The following is a 22,015-nucleotide window of genomic DNA, read 5'->3' on the forward strand; positions in this document are numbered from 1 at the left end:
ACGTTTCGACTAGATAAAACCGTTTGTTCTTTGAATCTATTGTCTTTAGTTATACATTGACCGTCTCAATGACTGGTTATTAAAGCCATTGTGGTCTAGCATAAGTTCTACTTAAGATATGGATTTCGTGTTTAAATACCTACACTAAATCTATGTCTGCATCATTATTATACTTCTGTTTCTCTTTTCTTTTTTCTTCATTATATTTGGTTCTGTTGCAACAAACTTGAGCAGTCTTTTGTCCGCAGCAATATGTCAAATCTTCAGATTGGCTGTCATCCATTGGACAGATGAATTGTGGCAGGCGGTCTCCATTGCTGTCTTTTGTTTTGTTATTGAAGCAGATTGTCGGTTCTGACAATAAATACACAAGAAAAAAATAATACATTTTGTTATGTTCGAAGAATTTTTTTTATAAAGAGCACATGATAGTAGCAGCGCATGACACTAGCAAGCAAACTTAAGGTAGACATCTTTATACATAATCGTTTACTTACTTATGATACTGACTCTGTGGCCCTAAATGAACCTTTGAAATGAATAGACACATTGATGTTATATGTTATATGCTAGACCAAAGACAAATACAATATTTCAGCCATCACATAGATTTTCTTTGGCATCAATTGTTCCATGGTGTATCTACATATATTTCAACCACCAGGGACATGGTAAGCCGACACAAGGAACTGATAAATATTGCCCTTACAATCTTTCACTACCAGAATAAAAGAAGGCTTAAGAACAACATAAGTAAATATTGAATGCAATCTTGGTTTGGAAGAAACAATTCCATAACTAAGAGAAACATATATCTATTTCACTTAAACGTAGTGACATATGCTTGTAAGAAACCTTTATTACTGGTAAACCATTAAACGAAATAAATGAATTTAGAGTGAACAGAAAAGGCAAAATATTTTATTTCGACCTCAACTACATATATGTAATCATATCTTTTTCCCAAATCATTGTTGATTTTAAAACAGTTACTATACCCAAAACTGTCAGAACTGCGGTGAACAATATATTTCATGTAACCATTTAGATTCAATCAGATTTTTTTCAAGGAGATCTATAGCTGTTTCGACATATCATTAGGTGTTATTATCTTCACTTTTATGACAACATTGTCCTAAGGGTAGGCAACAATTGTTCACGAAGATAATGGCATTTTTGACAGACGGGTAGAAATGGAATTCATTTTCAATGACACATATATTACATAGTTGACATAAAACTATTCTCTGTAAGAAATATAAATGGAAAATATAGTTGTTCATTGTCAGAAATGGTAATATGGGAATCATTATAATTGTCAAGAAGCGCAAATTCTGTAATGTAGTCTAAAAATTGTATATTAAGATAAACTGTCAGGGTCGCAATGTATTTAACAATCTTATATATGACCACAAATTGTTTAAAGTATATATAAAGTATTGTTTTCAACTCAATTGTTTTGTTCATTTATTATACAAACCAAATGAATGTAAAATTTCTACATACTTGTATCTAATTAATTGAATACTCTGTGGAATTTATAAAATTAACTGAGGCTGAAATAATCAATAGGTATCCCGTATTTATTTCATAGATAAATAATTTAAAGGATTATTATACATTTTATTTAATTGTGCATATAAAAACTTGGGAAGGGAACATCCCTTGACAACCATGGAAAGAACATAAAGAACAATAAATAGAAAATAAAAAATAATGCGGTGTGTAAAATCAGTTTAAATGTTAAAATTAATTTTCCTGAAATATTTAACCATTACCCTAGAATAATGTTTCATAAAAGTTCACGAAGCATTGAAATCCACATCTCAATATCAATTTCTATTTTATGATACCATATATATAACAAACCACAACTATATGCTTTCTCGACAATTCGTTTCAATGGAACAAAGTATAAGAATGTATTGCTAGAAAATTGTCTAAATTGAGATCAAATGATTGAAAATTATACCTTTGGATAATGGTTGATAAAAGCATTGACATTTCAGACTGGATAGATAAAAAGCTTTTGATACAGTATCATTACACTCACTTATCTATCTTAAAAACAAATAAATACTGACTTAAGGACCTGACTTGTATAAAAATCTGGAAAAAATGTGATGCCTCTGTAGCATTAAATCACAACTAAATTACATGAACATTGCAGAGTTGGATTGATTAAGTCTGTACATGGGGGGTGATGCAAAATAGCAACATCCCCAACGTCCCTAGCACCAACTTGAGCGGTACTCAATTTCAACACTTAAAAATGCTGAAATTAATGATTCCGAAGGACCAGAAAAAATATAACAACACTGAAGTGAAGTAAATGGAAATTTTTACGGCTACTACATGACACTTGTTGCGAAGTATAGATTTTGTTTTTAAATGTAATCCTTCGGTTGCAAGATTACAACAAGATTACATGAAAATCTTTAAACTCCTAATTGCAATTGACTTTATTATTTTATTCATTAAAGTATCCTTAACTGATGAAAACCATGTAGCAATTGTTGACAAAAATTTGTTAAAACTTATCATAAGCTCAGGAAGATGCGATAATTTATAATAAACATGTAATAAATTTAAGAAACGAACATTTTACACAATACAAATCAGCATTTGGACAAAATATTATTGTTTTCGTTTTATTTAAATTAGATATTAAAAGACGGAAAAGCCGTCCTCCCAGATTAGACCTACTTGTAAAACAAATGCATTAAAACATCAAACGCGTCATATCATATTTACATACTTGTGTATTACAAGTGTATTGTATCATGTCATAGTTAGTTTTCTTTTATATATCATATAGTATGACAAGATAAAGATTAGCAACTTTGAGTTGGAAATTTTCTTCATCATTTGATGTTATACTGTTGTATTTTTTCTTCCACGTGCTGCTGTTTTGCTATTTTAGATTTTCTTAACGTTCTCGATGTTTCTACGTATAGGTATAATAAACAAGATTCTTATTCAGAAAATGACATTAATTATATATAAAAATGTAATAAAGATAATTATGTTTAGCTCATGTTACAAAAATATTACTTGTTTCTCTTTGACGAAACACTTTTTTGGTTGATTTGGTTGAACGACCTATTCGCTACTTATCAAACTTTATTAGATTAATTAAATAGGATAAAGTGTCATTTATATATCATATTACTATATTTTCTTACATGGAAAAAATAACACTAATGATTTCTTGCGGCCATTTTTTCATTTTCTTTTATATCATTTCGTGTCTTTGTAAGTCTTGTTTTTAACTAAGAAATATTATCTTCCTCTCTATCAAGTAAAGGGCTTGGTGATTTGGTATAATTATGTTAATCAGTGTATCGAACAATGACATTTACCTTTAGGGAGTTTCTATTTACTTTAGACATCGTGTTTGTTACATAACTTTGTCTGATATAAAGGATGCTTTGATTCACCGATCCTATATGTAGTCAATTGTAAATTCCCTAGCCATTTAAATACAACAGTATTCCCTTTCTCAATTTCAGAAGGCTTTTAATAAACAGACTCTTTTTGTGCCGATTGACATATATGTATGTATACAGTGTAACATTATATATATCATACGCTTTGAAAAGATGTGATTACTTTATTTCACATGTCAAGTCGATATATTTTCTTTGTTTTTTTTTAACTGCAGAATATGCACATTATGTCACACATGCTGCACTATTTCTGAATAGCAAAAATTATATTTTGTAACATCTTATGCCTATGTTTTAATCGTCGTGAATCCTAGATACTTTTGCCGTTTCCAAAATACATTTTCGACATCAGAGCAACATTTTGAATCATCGCATGTATCAAAGCTTTAACGAATGTATTTTTTATGTGTGCTTTATAAATTTGAATAGAGTGTAAATGCATCTTTTTGTTTTCTTGCTTGAACGTGTTAAGAAGCACAACCATGCAATTAAAGCCCGAGCGAACAGTGCGAGGTTCATGTACGAGTATTAAACAATGTGCATTAGTTATATTCTTGTATAAAAGTATACGTCTGATTCGATACTTTTCCATTACATTATACATGTATGTGTTTCGTATAAAAGAAAGCGGTTTTTACGTGAGAGTGAGATGTCATTTGACAATTACGTTTTAATAATTTACATTGCTCTCTGAATCATGCTTATAAAAGAAAACATGTAACAATGGCGTATGTTCGCGTGATTATATACGTTAATGCACGTCTTCTACACTCGGGTGTGCAGTTTTTATGCAAGTATTGTATGTTATGATTACATTAGTTACATTAGTAACCACGCAATTAATGTTCATTAACAAATGCCACGACATATGTAAAAAATAACTATCTTTCTCTGAGCAATATTGTTTGTTATTTTGGATTCATAAGGACAGAGAGAAGTCAAGATTATGTTTACCAAGGACCTCAACATCACTGATGATATATTACCGTTTACAATAATCAAATAAGCATGTTCGTTTTGTTTGTACTACCAATGTTGAATAAATAGAGTAAGACTATTGTATATTTATCAACTTCATGATTTTTTTTTACAAAATACTTGTTTAGTAAGAAGTTCTTTAATTGCGGAATGATTTCTTTTTGTAAATTCAATAATATATTTGAATATATTGTCAATACAGTGCATCTTTTGCAGTACGTTCCTTCGTAGAACAACCACCTGTTTACTTCAACAGTACAATGTCTTTCCCAAAAATAAGACTTCATTATAAATTGAACCCCTTTAAAGCAACATCTTTCAGTGGTTACAAACATTTTGGACTACCAAAGGTATTGCTCTACAGAGGTTGTGCTGTATATATATTGTACATTATATACATATTATATATTACAATGTGTACACTATGGCTTTTATTAACATTGGACAATGTATTGTGTCATGCTGACGTAAGTAATCACAAAGTCTGGTAATATCTTGTTGTTACTGGCACATGTTCTTGATAATCATCATAAGTGTAAAGTGTTAATATAACCATTGTTTGCTTCCTGTATGACGGTTAATCACCGTGTTAATAAGACAACAGTAATAATTTACAGATGTATTGCTAAATATCTCTATACTGAAACAGGCATTTGCTTCTTAGAAATTATGTCCTGTTACAATTTTTATCCTTTTAATTTTTGTTTCAATTTCTGAATTTTATTTTCCTATATGAAATCGCTCGAAGGTGTGTTGTTGCTGAAGGGGGATACCGGTTTGAATTTTGAAAACAACGGTATATAATGGTATAAATTATCTGTAAATATGACCATGCCGTGTCAAAGCAATATCACGCATGCGCAGATGGAATGTGTGGGCTGTTTATAAATGTCTCAATACAATATTGAACTGTAGTCTAGCAATAAACTGTGCTTTATTATAAATTTATAATTCAGATAACCTTATAGACTGATAAATGAGGTTAGAATAAAACCAAACCTTTGTGCAAATATATTATAATGTCATGACTCATATCATATATGGCAGACATTTAAAAAAATGCTTTTTTTCAAACGTCATTAATGTTCCATTTTTTAGCATTACTTCAAAATGAACGATGAAAGATAAACGTATATTCTGGAACTATTGTATATTATTGCCACGATGACATTTAACTATTTAGTGATGGCATGTTACTTTAGACAACATGTTGGTTATCTTGTTGTTTGAAGTAGCAGACGATATATATTGGAGCGATCCTGTATCTCGTTTGTTACGAATTCCCTTGATATATAATACAGTCATGTTTTATATATTTTAGACAATTCTTTGATGTTAGAAAGTCTGTTACAGATCGATCATATAAAAGTTAAGGTAATATGGTATACCAAGATGTATACATGTATTGCAAACGTTTTTATATTGGACCGATAAGCATTCATATTGACGTTAAAAAATTCTCGGTATCAAAAAAGCATTTTACAGTTATAAAGACAATAATTAAATATGCAGTGTACAAAATACGCATTGCGTGTATACAATGTACAAAAACGAACCCGAACTATGTATACGAATCGATAAAAAAAATGAAAATCTTAAATAGACCAAGTGGGGCACTAATAGTTTAAATGAACAAAATGTGTAAAGAATATTACAAAAATATACTCGTAGATAAATTTGAAATCGATATTAAGCGCAATTGTTAAAAGTCATTGTAGGACATTTTAAACTATATAAATAACTATTATAAAAGAAACAAAGGAAACAATGCATCTTAAATATGGCACACAAGTGATTGGACTAGACCTTCATCAAATTGTAGTAGTCTCTAAAACATGTTGACAGCCCGGCAGGTAAAACGAACCTAACCGGAGTGTCCCTTTGATCTATGACTTGCAAAGTTCTACTAGAAAGTATCACAATTAACTTTATGTTATTCTGTCTGGAAAGATCCGCTAGAATTTTAATGCATGACCCAGATCATTGTATTCTTATAATAACTATATTACATCTTTCCGATACAAATCGTTATGACAGGACTATACACATAGCTTATTCCAACATACGTAGGTAATTATTATTATTATTAGCAACAACAGTAAACATAACCACATTTCTCACAATGCATAGTGGTGTTTGTATAATATTAATTCACTTGTGGTAGTTAGTTCTTCATTAATTAAGATACTAAACTGTTTCTAATGACAACAAAAGATAAAAGACGCCTAACTGCCAGTGATGCAGGATGCAATTACTGGCCAGTGTCGTTCAAATGATTTAGATTGAAGCGTGTACAGTGTATTGATAGGACCCGATAGAATTGGGAAGTCACAATTTTCTGTAATTTCTCCGTCCTATTTCCTGAGCGTCAGGTGTTTGCTATTTGTGATTATTATTAATTATATCGATAAATCAAAGATATGGAATATTTAGACGTTTATTGAACAAAAAGTTACTGGTTTTTAAGTACAAAGAAAAGGGCCGGTTTCTTAGTAACTCGTAGTTACGACGTAGTAACTCGTGGCAACGACTAAGTAACTCGTGGCCACGACATAGTATCTCGTGGCCACGAGATAAATAAAATCACACACATGTCACCTTTGTGCCACCGTAATTTTCAGTTGTTGTCGGTTACTATAATGTTATAATTGTTTTTGTCATGGTATGGATATTTGTTTGTTGCCAACCGTTAACTTGTCCGGTCCCTTGAAATGCAAACAGCTGTCACCTTTTCATCTATGGTATCTTAGCTTGAATATGGGCGACACATTAATATCATGTACATTACGGGTCGCATGCTGTAACCCCATATCTTCATGAACAAAAAAAACAAAGGCTATTTAGCCAATTATTTCCATATTACTTCCAAAATGTCTCAACACATCGATATTTTCTATTATAATCTAATGAGTGTCAGACAGGAGGGAGCATTTGCTAGCACGCCATCGAGCTTTCTTTGTCTGAGGTACTATTTATGTTTTATAGCATGATATAATACGGTTTGGCTAATGTAACACATATACTAAAAACTTTATGAAAAGAAGTGTTGTAAAGTACATATATCAACGTCAAGAAGACATATACATATAGTGAGACCTTTCATCGGTAAAGCTGGGAAGTAACCATAAGGCCGTTACAATGATTATGTGACATACAATGCAATCAAACAAATAAACAAAACAACCATTACATGACTCCTATATCTTACAGTAACTGATAACAGTAGCTGAGGTAAAACAGAACAATAGTTTCCGACAAGATAGATAATGAATGTGCAATCATAATTAATACTTCATTAGGATATTAACGCCATTATTACCTCATAAATTATGAGGCTTTGGCATAATATCGCATCGCTTTATTTTACATGATATACTAGTGACAGAAAAACAGCATTGTTTCTAATATAGGCTTTATATGAGTTCAGGTGTAGGAAAAATAATATCACAAATTCCCAGAAATAAATAACTAACTTTTCTTTATAATAATTGGGTTCAATTTTTTTGAAAGCTAACATGACGTCGCTCACATGACGCCCAAATGGAGCTAACAAAACACTTACTTTTGTTCGGATTTTCTTGATAGGGTTTTCGTTGCTTGTAGGAGTCGAACCCGTAATATTTCGTCCATGCTGGCTCCTCTACCCCACCGCCTGCATCCGCTGTTGTACCTTCGGTATACGATAGTGTTGCATTACGTTTGTTTCGAGTTCTCTGATCGTTGTCCGAAAACCGTCTCAATCTGTTAACATTTAGCGAACTTGCACCTGTAAAATACAAAACAGGTCATTGTTATGTAACTTGTTTAATAGTTTTCCTGAGTTTAAACTAGAGTGTGTCCAGGGGTCTAATAGAAGACTTGCTCATTCAGGAACGGCGAGTTCGATTTCTCACTACTTCCAATAAAGTAACTAATACCTTTTTCGGATGAGACTTGTTAAATAGATAGATTAAATGTTCCTGGCTGTTGTAAATGCTTTGAAATGTCCGCATATTTTATTATTACTCAGTTGTACTAATTTCAAATGGTAAAGAGATTTATGAGCAACAACAAGACTGGCTGAACAATTTGTTTTGTCTAGATATCTTCATACGAAAGGAATGTTAATGTTCTAATAATATGAATAGGCCATACTCCCTCATGACTAGCAAAATATTGATTGTAACTAGTGGAGCTCAGCTTCGTTCTCATTATTACAACATACACAGGGAAAACCCCATGCATAATTGATACTTTACTGTTTGCCATGTCTGGCGTTACTGGGTAAAATTATAGGTAGTGACAATATTTGGTATTTATTGCTTATTCCATTGGGGAAATGTTTTTCTCAATGCTATGGAATGTTGCTCTCTTGTTATAAGTTAGTTAATGAGGTTACAGAATTCGTACATAACTTTTTATAACTTTCTCTATTAATGTACAAAAAATGAGGATTGAAGCGTTAAACATTGTAGTATGCATTATCACTGGTTTAGGGAATGTTTAAGCACCATACAGTTGCACAATTAACAGATACGTTAAAGTAATGTTGTTCGTGTTTTGTTGTTGTTGTTGTTGTTGTTGTTGTTGTTGTTACGCCAATTTTATCTTCTTCTTTTTTTGTTTAATAAAAGTCTTAATGCACCAAAGTCACAATAATCACTGAATATTACTACGGTTTAATCAGTATTCAGATGAAGCGATTTGATACAATAATGTATCAAACGATACGCAGGAGTAACATATACTTTGCAAAATATAATGCATTTAACAGTATGATATGTTATGGTACGGAAAGGAAGATCGTTGCTTGATGAACAAATACGAGTTTCATATGATATGACATGAATAATATATTATTACGTGCTATAACAAATTAGAATGATGAAGTTGATAATGACACGATCAAACGTTTTAAATTAATTCAACATTTATATTGCATTTATAAATGATTAACTGATTAATCGATCTGATATCGTGAATAAGTCAACTGACAATTGAAATCAAGAGATAAATGTCGAATTTTCAGCAGAGTTATCAACCGTGTACGAAAGACCGTTGGGACATTTCAATTTCATGAATTTCCGATTTCACAATTCTAACTGATGAATTCTCGTTTTAAACATACAGCATTAACGAATTCACGATTTCAAGTTTCAGCCGGGTTATCAACCGTGATATTTAATAATTCATATGAGTCTCTTTCATCAAATCTCGTTAAAGTCATTATTTATTTATAATTTTGCCTTAAGTAGGTTAATATACATGTATAATGTTCTAGTTTACATGTATATGTTACCATGTTGATAATCTACGCGGTACTGTTATCTGTCCACTACAGTTTGATACAAAGTTGAAGTGTGATCCAAAGAAAGTTAACATGCATTGTCATGTGTCATTTGTCAGCCGGAAAAAAAACATTATCTTGAAAAATCAATAAAACGCAAAAACTTATTAACACTATTTCCAAGGTAATAAACCTCAAGGTTACCACAGTCTTATATATGATTGCTGTGCCTAATTTAGTTTCATTCGATTAATAAAAATATGCATATTAATTTTGTTATATAAGGATTTATTTCTGTGTTTCTTCGAGACTGCAACCTTTTTTCTTTTCTTAGTATTGAACTTTTCTGAGATAGCAATCCCTCATTGCGGTAAGAAACCATTCATTAGAAGCCTTAACAGTGCCAGCTGAGCCTTCTTAAATATGAGATAAATAAGATTTAAAAAACGGTTATTGTTATGAGAAACATCTGGGCTATCATATTATACAATTTTTCAAAAAAGATATATCATCATTATAACAAAAAATAAAGATTGCGAGCAAGGCAATATGACAGACTTCAGACTTCAAGGTAGCGCAAAAACTTTGTCGTCGCCACATATATCCTCTATACTCATTTATTTTTTACATAATGACAACATGAAGCCTCAAAACTGATTACGATTGTTTGTCTAAGAAAAAGGAAAGCCTATGGTGTTTGATTTATGCCATGGCGTATCTTCGTTACGCGACCCCGGGCGAGAACACGAAAATACAGCAAAGTTCACATTTTGTAGTACTTTCGCTCCACGGAGCACAAGGCGAAAACACGATAATACGACAAAGTCGTCACCGCACAGAGCGAAAATACGACATGGAACAAATCAGCCACCGTACAAACCAGTGTTTTAAGACCATTTATTAATGGTAACAGTATGTTATATCATTAAATCATTAATATAGCAGGCATGTTATTTGTCATTAAAGTGGCAATACATAAACAATGTGGTTTAAAATATTGAAACCCTAGAACAAGAAACAACAAACACAGGTTCAGTTATACGGCCAATACTCTACAGTTTCGAAAATAATAGCAAAACACCGAAAAATTAGAAAATATTTTTTAAAGAAATCAGTACTGTCAAGTAAAAATATTGCATTGCCAAAATGCGCAAAATAATATCAAGATATGATAACAATAATCAACAAGACCTGTCCGTGGACAGCGCACTTCACTTTTATCAGTGCTGGAAAGTTCAACAAAATCAACATAGAAAAACGGGAATAATTATGCAAATGTTCTTAGCAGAGATACATTCACAGTAAGTAAAATTGCTTTTAATGCAAGTGTAAAACGTGATTTAGAAATTTGTACTGTTACTGTACTTTTTAAAATCCGGTCACGTGGCGTATTTTCTAAATAAAATAAAATAAAATGGCCGCCATTTTTTTTCCGATTCATTCTTATTTTCGAAGTTCACTACGATAGGGCATTACCAAAGTAACTATGACACCCATAAAATTTAGTTGTATACAATATCTTTTTGTTGAATAGTCAAAAAGTAAACATCCGTTTTCATCGGAAGTAATTGCAAAGTGAATAATTACATGTATGTGTCAAACTGGAACATGCAAATGATGAAAACATGCAACAAAGGATTATTTAACAAATTTATTTTCTAAATAAAACACAGCTTATTGTATGTTAATGTCTGGTAGATATCATCATTTGCTTAAAGAATAAAAGAAAAATAAATTCTCAAGTAGGCCTTCAGTACACTTACAACTTGCAAAATAAGGACAGTTTAGTTATTGTTACCCTTGGTTTATTTTTGTTACAGTTAGATTTAGTTGAAAATTTCAGATCATCACAGTATTGTTCGGGGTAGTAAAATAAATAACACATGGGTTTATTGAGTTACAGTAAAAATATCATCTCTCGTAAAATACTGTTACCATCGGCTAAAGTCCGGGTAACAGTATTTTCCTCGGGATGATATTTTTACTGTTATCCACAAACCCACGTGTTATTTTTATGCTTTCATTTTTCTATTTCATTATCATCAACTAAAGATGCCTTTAAAACGAAAAAATATCTAGTCTCAAGAAATCGATGCTATATCTCAAAAATATTGTTTATCCATATTTCATATATTTATTTTGCGTGTGAAAAACATATACCATTATGAAAATATCCATAGTGCTTATCTGTATAACGCAGATAGAGAAAAATGGAATCTCTAGAGAACGCCCAAAAACGGTAACATTAAAAATGTTGCAGGCACTGTTTCAGTGAATTTGTTTTTAAACGGAACTAGAAAAATGCAAGCTTCCATGCACGCTCCCTAGCACCGTTTAGCAGAATTCAACGTTTAACATAAAATGAGGAAAAATAATTTAGAAACATCTACAGAAAATTGCTTCTATACAATAAAACATGGAGCATTGAATGTAGATTTTACAATTATAGATATAGATTTACACACATCAATACAAACTATTTTACAATGTTGCGTAATTAGATAAAACTTCAAGTATAGATTTCCATGTCCTCGAAAACAAAACAAAATCATATTTGCGCCATTTCATTCATTTGTAATTTGATTAACGTGCTCAATAGATCATTTTACAATTTACACAGCCCTGTGACATGCTTGGTTTTAATGTTCCTTCAAATAACAACATAATTATAAATATCTGAGGCAAAAACAGAACCATGAGGGCTGCGCTAACAATAACAACAACAACCAATACTGAGACATAAGGACTACGCGTCAGCCAAAAGAGCAACTTTTTGGTAAGAAGAACATATTCGTTCATGACGGATACTATGTCCATCAAGAAGTACAAACAATTGCTACTTTCATTGTGAATCATCTAAAATTCGATATCAACATTATTATAGATAAAATTTTGTCATGTTCATATTTTATTGATTGTATATTTGATACACTATACGTGCACATGATTTTGCTAAAGAGAAAATTGTATAATAGTGATACGTCATTATTTACAATAAATTTGAAGACGTTGTGACTCATGTTGCCTTTATTTACCAATTATCATGTACATATACAGTCGACTCTCGTTATTTCGAAGTCATCGGGACCGTCAAAAAAATATCGAGATAACGAAATGTCGAGATAAACATATTAGGGTTTGATTAAGGCAGAAACTGATTTTTACAAAAGACATGTGCATACCTTATGTCAAATAAACTATGATATCCCCATGTCTTGTTTTCATACGCCTAGTCAATATTGAACAAAGAACCAGCGGAAATATGGGTGTCTGTGATAAAAACACATAGTGAGGTTTACTCAGTTATACACCAATATAGTGAAAACATTGTTTTCAGGGTGGTTGATCCGGATATGCTCCCGGGTTATTTATCGGGTATTTCCCGAGATTTTTCGACCGCTTATTGATTTGGTGGTGATGTTGTGAAACAATATTGCAACGATAGCGTTTCTATACTTTCACTGTTTCATTTACATTTAAAGTCATAACGAATTGATGCAGTGTTCGAATATTTATAAGGAACGCAAAATGCACTAATTTTGGAAATAAGTCAATCAACACGCTAAATAGATTAACTTTTTTAAAAACAGCTAAACTTGTTACAAACATAATCATCATTATGACACGCGCTATTGAGACAATTATCGTCTAGTTTGTGTTTTTCACACGTCTGAAGAGAACTGATGAACGAAAACTATTAGTCGAGATAAACAAAGGATAATAGTGTGAAAATAACTGTTGGGGCTGAAATTTTACATCGAGATACTGAAAATATCGAAATAGAAATATCGAGATAAACAAATATTTCCAATATAGATAAAGAAGGAAGAAAATCGGGACTTTCAAATTTTCATCGAGATAACGAAATATCGAGAAAAGCGATGTCGAGATAACGATAGTTGACTGTATGCGCATTATGCTATTTGTTTTCATAGTGTTTGAGATTGTAATGTATTTGGTTTCATTGGTTTCGAAGATATAATTATGTACCTATTTCAATCTGTGCGATACCAAACACACAATTGGAATAACTTATTGAAATTATTAAGTCTTGTCGACTTTCTCTCTGAAGCGTATATACATTAACGTTATAACAAAAACAATCAAAACAAATACGAGTATACGTATATTGATATTAATATTTTTCTGTGTGAACATATACATGTATAAAATAGCATGTAGTAGCACGAAACATTCAGTCAACAGAAAAGCAAATTAATCCACCATGCAGTATTTTCATTTATATATAAAAACGTTGTCGTTCAGTTCAAATTTGACTGACACACGCATTGACATGACATTTTTGAATATTTTCTTCCTTTGTTGTTAAAAAATGCCTTGTATTTTATATATTTACGATAAAGCATTCTCCAACCGTCAAATGGACTGTTGCATGAAAAAAACAAGAAGTTATCGTCGCAAAGGGTAGATGCAATTGGTTTAACATTGCGTATTATAGCCATTCATATGCAAGGAAATTCGAGGATATCACGTGATAGTATAAATATGCTATGGTCACGATACAAACGTTATCTCATGAGATGAAACGATATCTCTAAAGATTTCAAGACCATGAAAAAGTGGAATAATCTTATCAATTTAATCAGGATTTGTGCAATGTAGTTTGAAGATATGGGTAAAATTTATTATTGTCACGAAAAAGATCATTCATTCAAATGATTCATCCCCATTGATTTTGAATCCTCGGTGCCAATCCGAAGGTAAATAGACTCATTATTATATCAGAATACTTGTCACATATAAGCAAAGTTGCAAATAACGAATGAAGCTCAATGATAAAACATGGTGGTAAGTATTTAATTTGTTCTCCAAATCCATATGTTTATGTATCTCACCAAACCAACACATGTGCATTGCAATAAAATTTAAATGCTAAACGTTATCGACTGACTTTTCAGGTTTTATTTATTCTTCGTACCTTTCAGTCATTATGCATACACGTGTTCTTGCTAAATACTGGTTATCATGGTACTGTTAACGCTTTAAAACTGGGGTGAAATAAAGCTCGTAATTAAACAATGTACACAATCCTTGATGTTGAGGAAAACTTGTATTAAAATGATACTTTCTTTCCCATACAAAAGTATTAAACTCTCATAGAATAAATTCATTTGCATTTTCATGTACAATTGTTATGATCAAACGGTTTCATTTCAAACACTGATATTGAAATAGTGAAAAAAGTGAACAAAAAGTATATAGACTCAGTCAGACGTTATTATTAACAGTCGTCTAAGACATTGAAGTCAACATTTGATTGAAGAACAGATAAAATATGACATGGTAAGTACAATTCTTTCATATATTTTGGCATGTTTTATGCTCTGTGTCCACTTAAAACGTAATGTAATATACTTAGCCTAAAACAACTATTACGAAGTAGTGTGGAGTTCCGAAAATGAATATTCGAGTTAATGTAAGCTTAACACTTATGTTTGTAAAGCGCTCAGAACATCATGTTAACCACTTTGCTAATGCAGTTAAAGCTTTAATTGTAATAAAGAGTATTGCTTTAACTCTCTCTTTATAATGGAAAGATTAAACGTTCTTCTTAAAGTGCCAGTATAACGTAATCCTCTTAATCCAGTAAATAACATAGGATTTGTGAATGAATTAAATAAACGTATAAGAAAAATAATGTTCCTCTTAAAAAGAGTATAAAGCTTGGTCTACACAATAATTGACATTTTACAATTGGGTACAATTTATAAATGCCAAATTTGGTGCTAGGGGAGCGTTAGAGATGTTTCACATAACAGTGTCTCTCTGAACAGATAATGAAAGGAAGTCTGCAATTGTCAGCTATTTGTTTTCACTGCTCCACAGGGATTTATTTTTCCAAATTGTCTTAGAAATGTTCCTAGATGCGTTCAAAAATCAATTACCGCCAATGTCACACAATTGTGATATTCTATATAAAGTGGGCAAAAAATCACAATAACATGGTACATGTATACGTATGTCCTAGATGAAAACACGTTTAAATCGAAAAAAAAACTATTTTGGAAAGAACCATGATACAATTATTAGGTTTTGATAAAATATTGTTGCGTGTTCACGACACCGCTGATATGGATTGTAAACGTCCAAAGTAATACTCCCTTAATACTTACATCAACATAATGTTATTTTACATTTATTACTTGCATTAACATAATGTTATTGGTTATAACTGGTTTAAACTGGCTTCAGTATCATGTCTATAACTAACACGAGTGAAGCCTATGCATAATTGATATTTTATTGCTTGTTTTCGTCTGCTGTGACCGGTGAAAATTAAGGAAAGTGGCGATATCCGGTTGCTGCATCAGCAGATACATGTTTTATTAAGGCAATTGAACGATGCTGTCTGGCTATAAACACGATAATAAGATGAATTATACATTCTACCAACGAATGTATTAATACACAACGCCAGTGTTTATCCATTCATATATTATAACAATATTATACACATTTTTTGTTGGAAATTTGAGAAGTAAAATCCATGTTGCCAGTTTTTTATTATATGATGAACTAGCTGTATAATTAAGGGCACATTAAGACTCGGAAACAAATATTTCCCCTTCCAAAGAAAATGCATTCATCAGTTTAATTGCATTCAAAATTCAAAATATGGTTCTAGGGCAAGTAAGATGATTTTCACCTAGAGAAGGTAGCGCCAAATGTGAAATTATTTGTCATAAATTTCGCAAATTTTAAAAAAAGTAGTATTTTGACTTCCATACAAAATACGAAATCATTATCACTGTACTAATTGACAAAAAGCAACAGAAGCTGATGTTGGTTAATGCAATTGGCCAATGAGTACCTGTTTGAAAAATTTAACAGGACACCAAAGTTAATAATCTTTTGAGACATACAAATAAAAGCATTATTTGGCGAATAATGGGCCTTAAATAAAGTTTAACTTAATTCAGTTTTCTTGATTGTTGCGGGTAAATAACATAAAAAGCAAATGAATGCGATATAATAGGACCTTTATCACTTGGTCTCTTTCAAAAGAATTCTTTAGCTACAACTTCTGGATAAGGAATATTCATTTGTACATTAGCACAAGACATATTAGAGCACAATTTCACATATAATGTGTAAATACAACGTATATCCAAAAGTGTTGGACCAAAATTCATAAAAACAATGCAAGGGTCCTTCTTTAAAGGTCTAGAAAATTGACATAATGGTAACAAAATTAAAAGTGTAGATTTTATGCATTGTAAGGTACATGTATTTATGTTTTATATCAAAGTTGTTTTTAGTAACGACAATTTAATTTGATTGTTTCTTTATTTCTCTCACTTAAAATATTTAAATACTAAGCATAAACACTCACACAAGAAACATTAATAAAAAACGTTTATTTTACACGAATAAGGTATTTTAACAAGTAATCAAAAGGAGAGAACACAGGTCAAACATCAGGATGGTTTGTAAACTGCTTTATTCAAGGTATTAATAAGCTATTTGTTTAATTTCAGAGAACTGATGTAATTAAAAGTGTAGATTTTATGCATTGTAAGGTACGTGTATTTATGTTTTATATCAAAGTTAGTTTTTAACTAACGACAATTTAAATTTTGATTGTTTCTTTATTTCTCTCACTTTAAAAAAAATATTTAAATACTAAGCATAAACACTCACACAAGAAACATTAATAAAAAACGTTTATTTTACACGAATAAGGTAATACAGGAAAAAAAACGAATGGTAAAACATTCAGCACAATTTAACTTTCGCAATGCTATCTGTTTCGTTCAATTTCAATTGATCAAAGTCTCTCGAAACAAACGCACAAATCAATGTTATTACAAATTACTTAGTCACGTGACATTCATTTGCTGTTTAATTGGAATGACACATTCATAAGATCAACTGTGTTGATATATTGACAAAACAGTAATACATTTACTAATTATATATGACTCAACTTCATATGCAGTGTAATTTAAAAATATTTCAAGATATCGAACCATTACCTCACATTTACTTTTTTAAAAAAAACATGATATTTAAACAAAGCAAACAATGAATAAAACTGTTATCAGTTATCACACAAATGTACTTTCATGTTTAAATGTTGGATTCGGCTTAAGCCGGTGCTAAAGGCATTGGTGGTAGCATGCAATCAACACTACCGTCTTTTTACAGACTCAATCAAATCAAGCATGGAACATTTTTTTCATAATTTTGTTGCTTGATGGAGTTTTTAAGGAATTTGCGTTTTTTATTCTAATATCGAAATTCTAAAAACGCCAATTATCCTTTCAGACAATCAATACATATATTTCACACAAATGACTTCTTAATAGCATTAATAGCATAGCAGGAACAATAAGAGGATTGAAGTCGGGATCTGATGGACAATAAAGCGTTCCCTGACATGAAGATGATTTGACTTCAATCAACTGAGCATATGCCAGACAGGAATACCGATCAGTGTCAAATAAAACTATCTTTAGTCAAATACTCGATATTAATGTCTTTGGAAACCAATTTGAGTATCACTACAGAAATCAAACAATGTTGAACTGTACAAGTAAAACAGTAAAACAATAATGAAATATACGATAAAAAGGAAATATATTGTGATTGATCTATGAAATATCAACGGAAAGGAGATATTTCTTTTGTAATTTTACAAAATGTTCATTAAGCATCGTAATTATATCAGTCACAATGTTTAGTTTGAACGATAAAATCGTACAATTGTAAGGGGTAAATAATTGGTTTGCTTCAATTGCTTTGTAACAATAGCCATATTTAGTTTGATTGATACCTCACAATTATGTAGTAAGAGTAACTTGCAGTCAAAGGAGTACATAAACTAAGACTGATATACCAACAAAAGAAAAAAATATACAACGAATTATCATATCAACAATAACAAATAAAATTGTGTTAATCAAATTATTGTTCTGGCTGTATTTGTCTTGCTATTTATTTATACATATTTTTATCGGTTACAGCATTTTTGTTTTTCAATTGTTCTATGTTGTGAATTACTCTACCCATTGGTTACTTCCTCGATTTTCAAACCGTAATACGAAACGGACATGTTTTATTATAAAAAATCTGGAAAATGGGGAACGGTTTCCCTTTAAAGCAATATCAAAAGGCTAAACGTAACAATTGCAGGCACGATTTGTTTGAGTCGGTTCATGCCCCTAGTATCGACTTAAGCAGCATTCAATCTGCAACACAATAATGACTTGTATTTTTTTGTTCAAACAAGTATTTCTTTTAATTTCCTATATTAAGTCTCAATGCTCCATTCATGTACCATGAGACTGTACTTTTATATCTTGCTTAGACATAAAAAGTGTTAAAATATGTATAAGTATAAAAACTATGGAATATTTTGGTCTTCAGGTTTGACACAAACGCCGTTATAGAAAATGAAAGCACAACTGGCAAGCGTTTGTGAATTATTCATTCACTGATCAATATTCGTTAACTGAGAGACTGAGTAATAACAAAAGAAGAGGAGTGAAAGCGTAAGTCAAACAAAGTTTTTTCCCGGTGATACCACTTTCCGTTCAATGTTCATCAAATTAATTCGCATGCTGAGGTTTATCTAATCAATATATTCAATTATCTGCTTCGTAGAATCAAGGCTGAGCTTTGGTGTAATAAATTTCGCAAATATTGACGGGTAATGTGATTCCGAGTTCAAATATTTTCACAAACAAATATTCATATTTTTAAAAAATATTGAATATGATTTGAGTGTTTTATTGATTCTAAGCAAACTAGGATTATATACCTTTGCAATAATTGGTTATTGTCACCAGTATCTGTAAATACTTAAAATGTAACAAAATATAGATTTTGTTTTTAGTGTGATATCTACTTACATGCTTTAGCTGTCTTCCTCATGGGAAGTGTTAGTTAAAAAACTATTTTTAACTAAATATTCATACGTTACAACCAACAATTGAGATCATTTTGCAACAAACGACCATTCAAACTGCCGGCGAATTTTTCAGATATTATCCAGAGCTTCCGATGCATATTTGTGTTGGGATAAGCACGATTCTTAAATACATTTTATCCACATATAGTCAAGATGTTGCCAAACCAGTGTTATTTAATCGTCTGTGAGAATTGTACAATTAGTTTTGGAAATGCTGAAGCCAAGAATAAAAGAATCAATGTAATATTACCGAATGTTATGCCGTTTGTCGAAACACAATATCTAAAGCATCACAGGGGGTGATTAAAAATGGGCATCGATATTAATTTTGAATTATAAAATTTAAATATTTCCTTAAATTTTAACTAAATAATTGGATTATTTCCTGTAATTGTACAAAAGACTGACCGATTTCAATAACACATATACGGAACGTTTGATTATTGCATGTTTGCAAAAACTTAATATTCAGATTGCTTTTTTGCTTTTTTGACAAGTCCACAGCCGAAGTAATCAACTAATGATCTAGACATCACAAATTAGCTAGAACATTCCATTATATGAATAGCCAACTCTTTCACGATAACATAGAAAGACGTAGAGTAAGGTATTATTGAAAGACTGTTACAATTCCATTGTTAGCTTAAAGCTTAACAACTCTATATGAGGTCAGAGGGATTTATAAATATTTAAAAGAATATTTCTGTTTGCTTCTAAAAATATGCATATAGATTTGCTTCATCATGTATAGGTCGTGGGAATATCAAAAGGGTATAAATACAGAATAGTCTTCTCACCATAATACGACCAAAATAAATATGACTTAAGTCGATGAAAGGGGGTTGTTGTCATTTCCGTTATCTCTTATGATCAGACTCAAACCGAGTCTGCAATTTCATAAAATATTGGTGTTTTCCCTTTTCCGGATTTTTACACAAAGGAAGTATATTTTGACAAAACAAGGAAGCATAAAAAAGCTAGGTACAACTAGTCCATTGTTTGTTTGTTTTTTTTAGTAATTGTATTTTTAGGGGGTGGGGTTGTTTAGTTTGGTTTTTTTGTTACAACAACAATGTCTATTCGTCCAAAACAATGACTTTGTAATACTCTATGTAATACACTAAAACCTGTTAGAAACATCAATAACCTCTGTCTGTCAAACGGTGTTACTCTGCCGAGGTTGGACTGTATATCATAGTGGTATTTTGTAAAAATGATGATTGGTCTAGCTTTCATGTCAATATTTAGATTTATTTGGAATAATAAATGAACTACGATTAGGCTGATTATATACTTAATGTGTCTGGAAACGGCAAATATTTATTGACAAAATATTGTATCTGATGCTCTAATGACTCTTATCTATTTAATAAGCAATTTTGCTTTTTTTACGTAAAACAATCAACAAATATCCCGATGAGTTTTGATGCATTAAAATTGAAATATAGTTAATATTCTAGGAATGTCAAAAATTGAGAACACCAAACAATATGTTGTAAATATGTTCTTGTATCTCGCTTCGACGATTGAATCTTCATTGTATCTTCTTTTGTATCATTTTACATGACACACGAATTCAATTTAATTCAATTACTTGATGTAATAATTAATTTAAATGACGTCACCAACACTTGTCATTTCAAATAACGTGACAATCAGTCTTGTAAGCAATTTTTCTCAGTTCTACATCTCACTTCGCCTCGAGAAGTGACAAATTTTCATTCCAATTTCCTTGAAGAGCTCTATTTTTACGTTTGCCTTAAATCGATAATCTGTTTTGCTCAAGTTTTTAGTCAAAAATTGTGTGTTTACTTGTTAAATTTGTAATTTCTTGTAATGTCAAAAGGTCTAAAAAAATAAAATCTGAAATTCTAATTTAGAAAAAGTTGAGCATTTATCTAAAATTATAAAAACTCAGTAGAGTTCTGTTAACCCTTTTAGCATAATTACATAGATTTCATTTTTTAATAAGACTGCAGTAGCTTCAAGTAACAATAAATTATAAAAGTGATAGTGTGGTAAATAAAAAAGTTATCTTTATATCAATTTGATTGTATAAGACTTTGAATACCACATGGGTAAGAATTTAAGCTGTCTAAATATGACTTAAACGATAAGGAATGTAACTTTTTCGTTTCAAAACAAACAAAAACACAACTATGTTATAGATCGTATTTTTAATGCATGTTCCTTTTGTAAGACATATATATTAAACAAGATGCAAACATGGCATACAATGATTTAAGCTTCTTGTGTTACTGGATTATTGATATTGACTTATAGATATTATGATCAATACATGACTTCACCTGGGCAACATGTATGTTTCAGACACTTGTGCTCAATACTTCTATATAATTCCACAACAGAAACCATACTGACCGCTGT

General features: G+C 31.0%; 1 protein-coding gene across 5 annotated transcripts in view; it reads right to left on the minus strand.

The window, feature by feature from the left end:
• LOC132723425 (uncharacterized) overlaps positions 1-22,015 on the minus strand; it is a 54,150-nt gene that overhangs the window by 13,500 nt on the left and 18,635 nt on the right. For all 5 annotated transcript variants that reach the window (XM_060708145.1, XM_060708147.1, XM_060708148.1 and 2 more), the window contains exons 2-3: positions 7,990-8,193; positions 144-354 (exon numbers count right to left, since the gene is read on the minus strand). In XM_060708145.1, coding sequence (XP_060564128.1) covers positions 144-354; positions 7,990-8,193 — 415 coding nt within the window. The remainder of the gene's footprint in view (positions 1-143; positions 355-7,989; positions 8,194-22,015) is intronic.

The sequence above is a fragment of the Ruditapes philippinarum genome, unplaced genomic scaffold, assembly GCF_026571515.1.
Source record: "Ruditapes philippinarum isolate M1 unplaced genomic scaffold, ASM2657151v2 ctg4476_1_1_1_1, whole genome shotgun sequence".
Taxonomy (NCBI): Eukaryota; Metazoa; Mollusca; class Bivalvia; order Venerida; family Veneridae; genus Ruditapes; species Ruditapes philippinarum.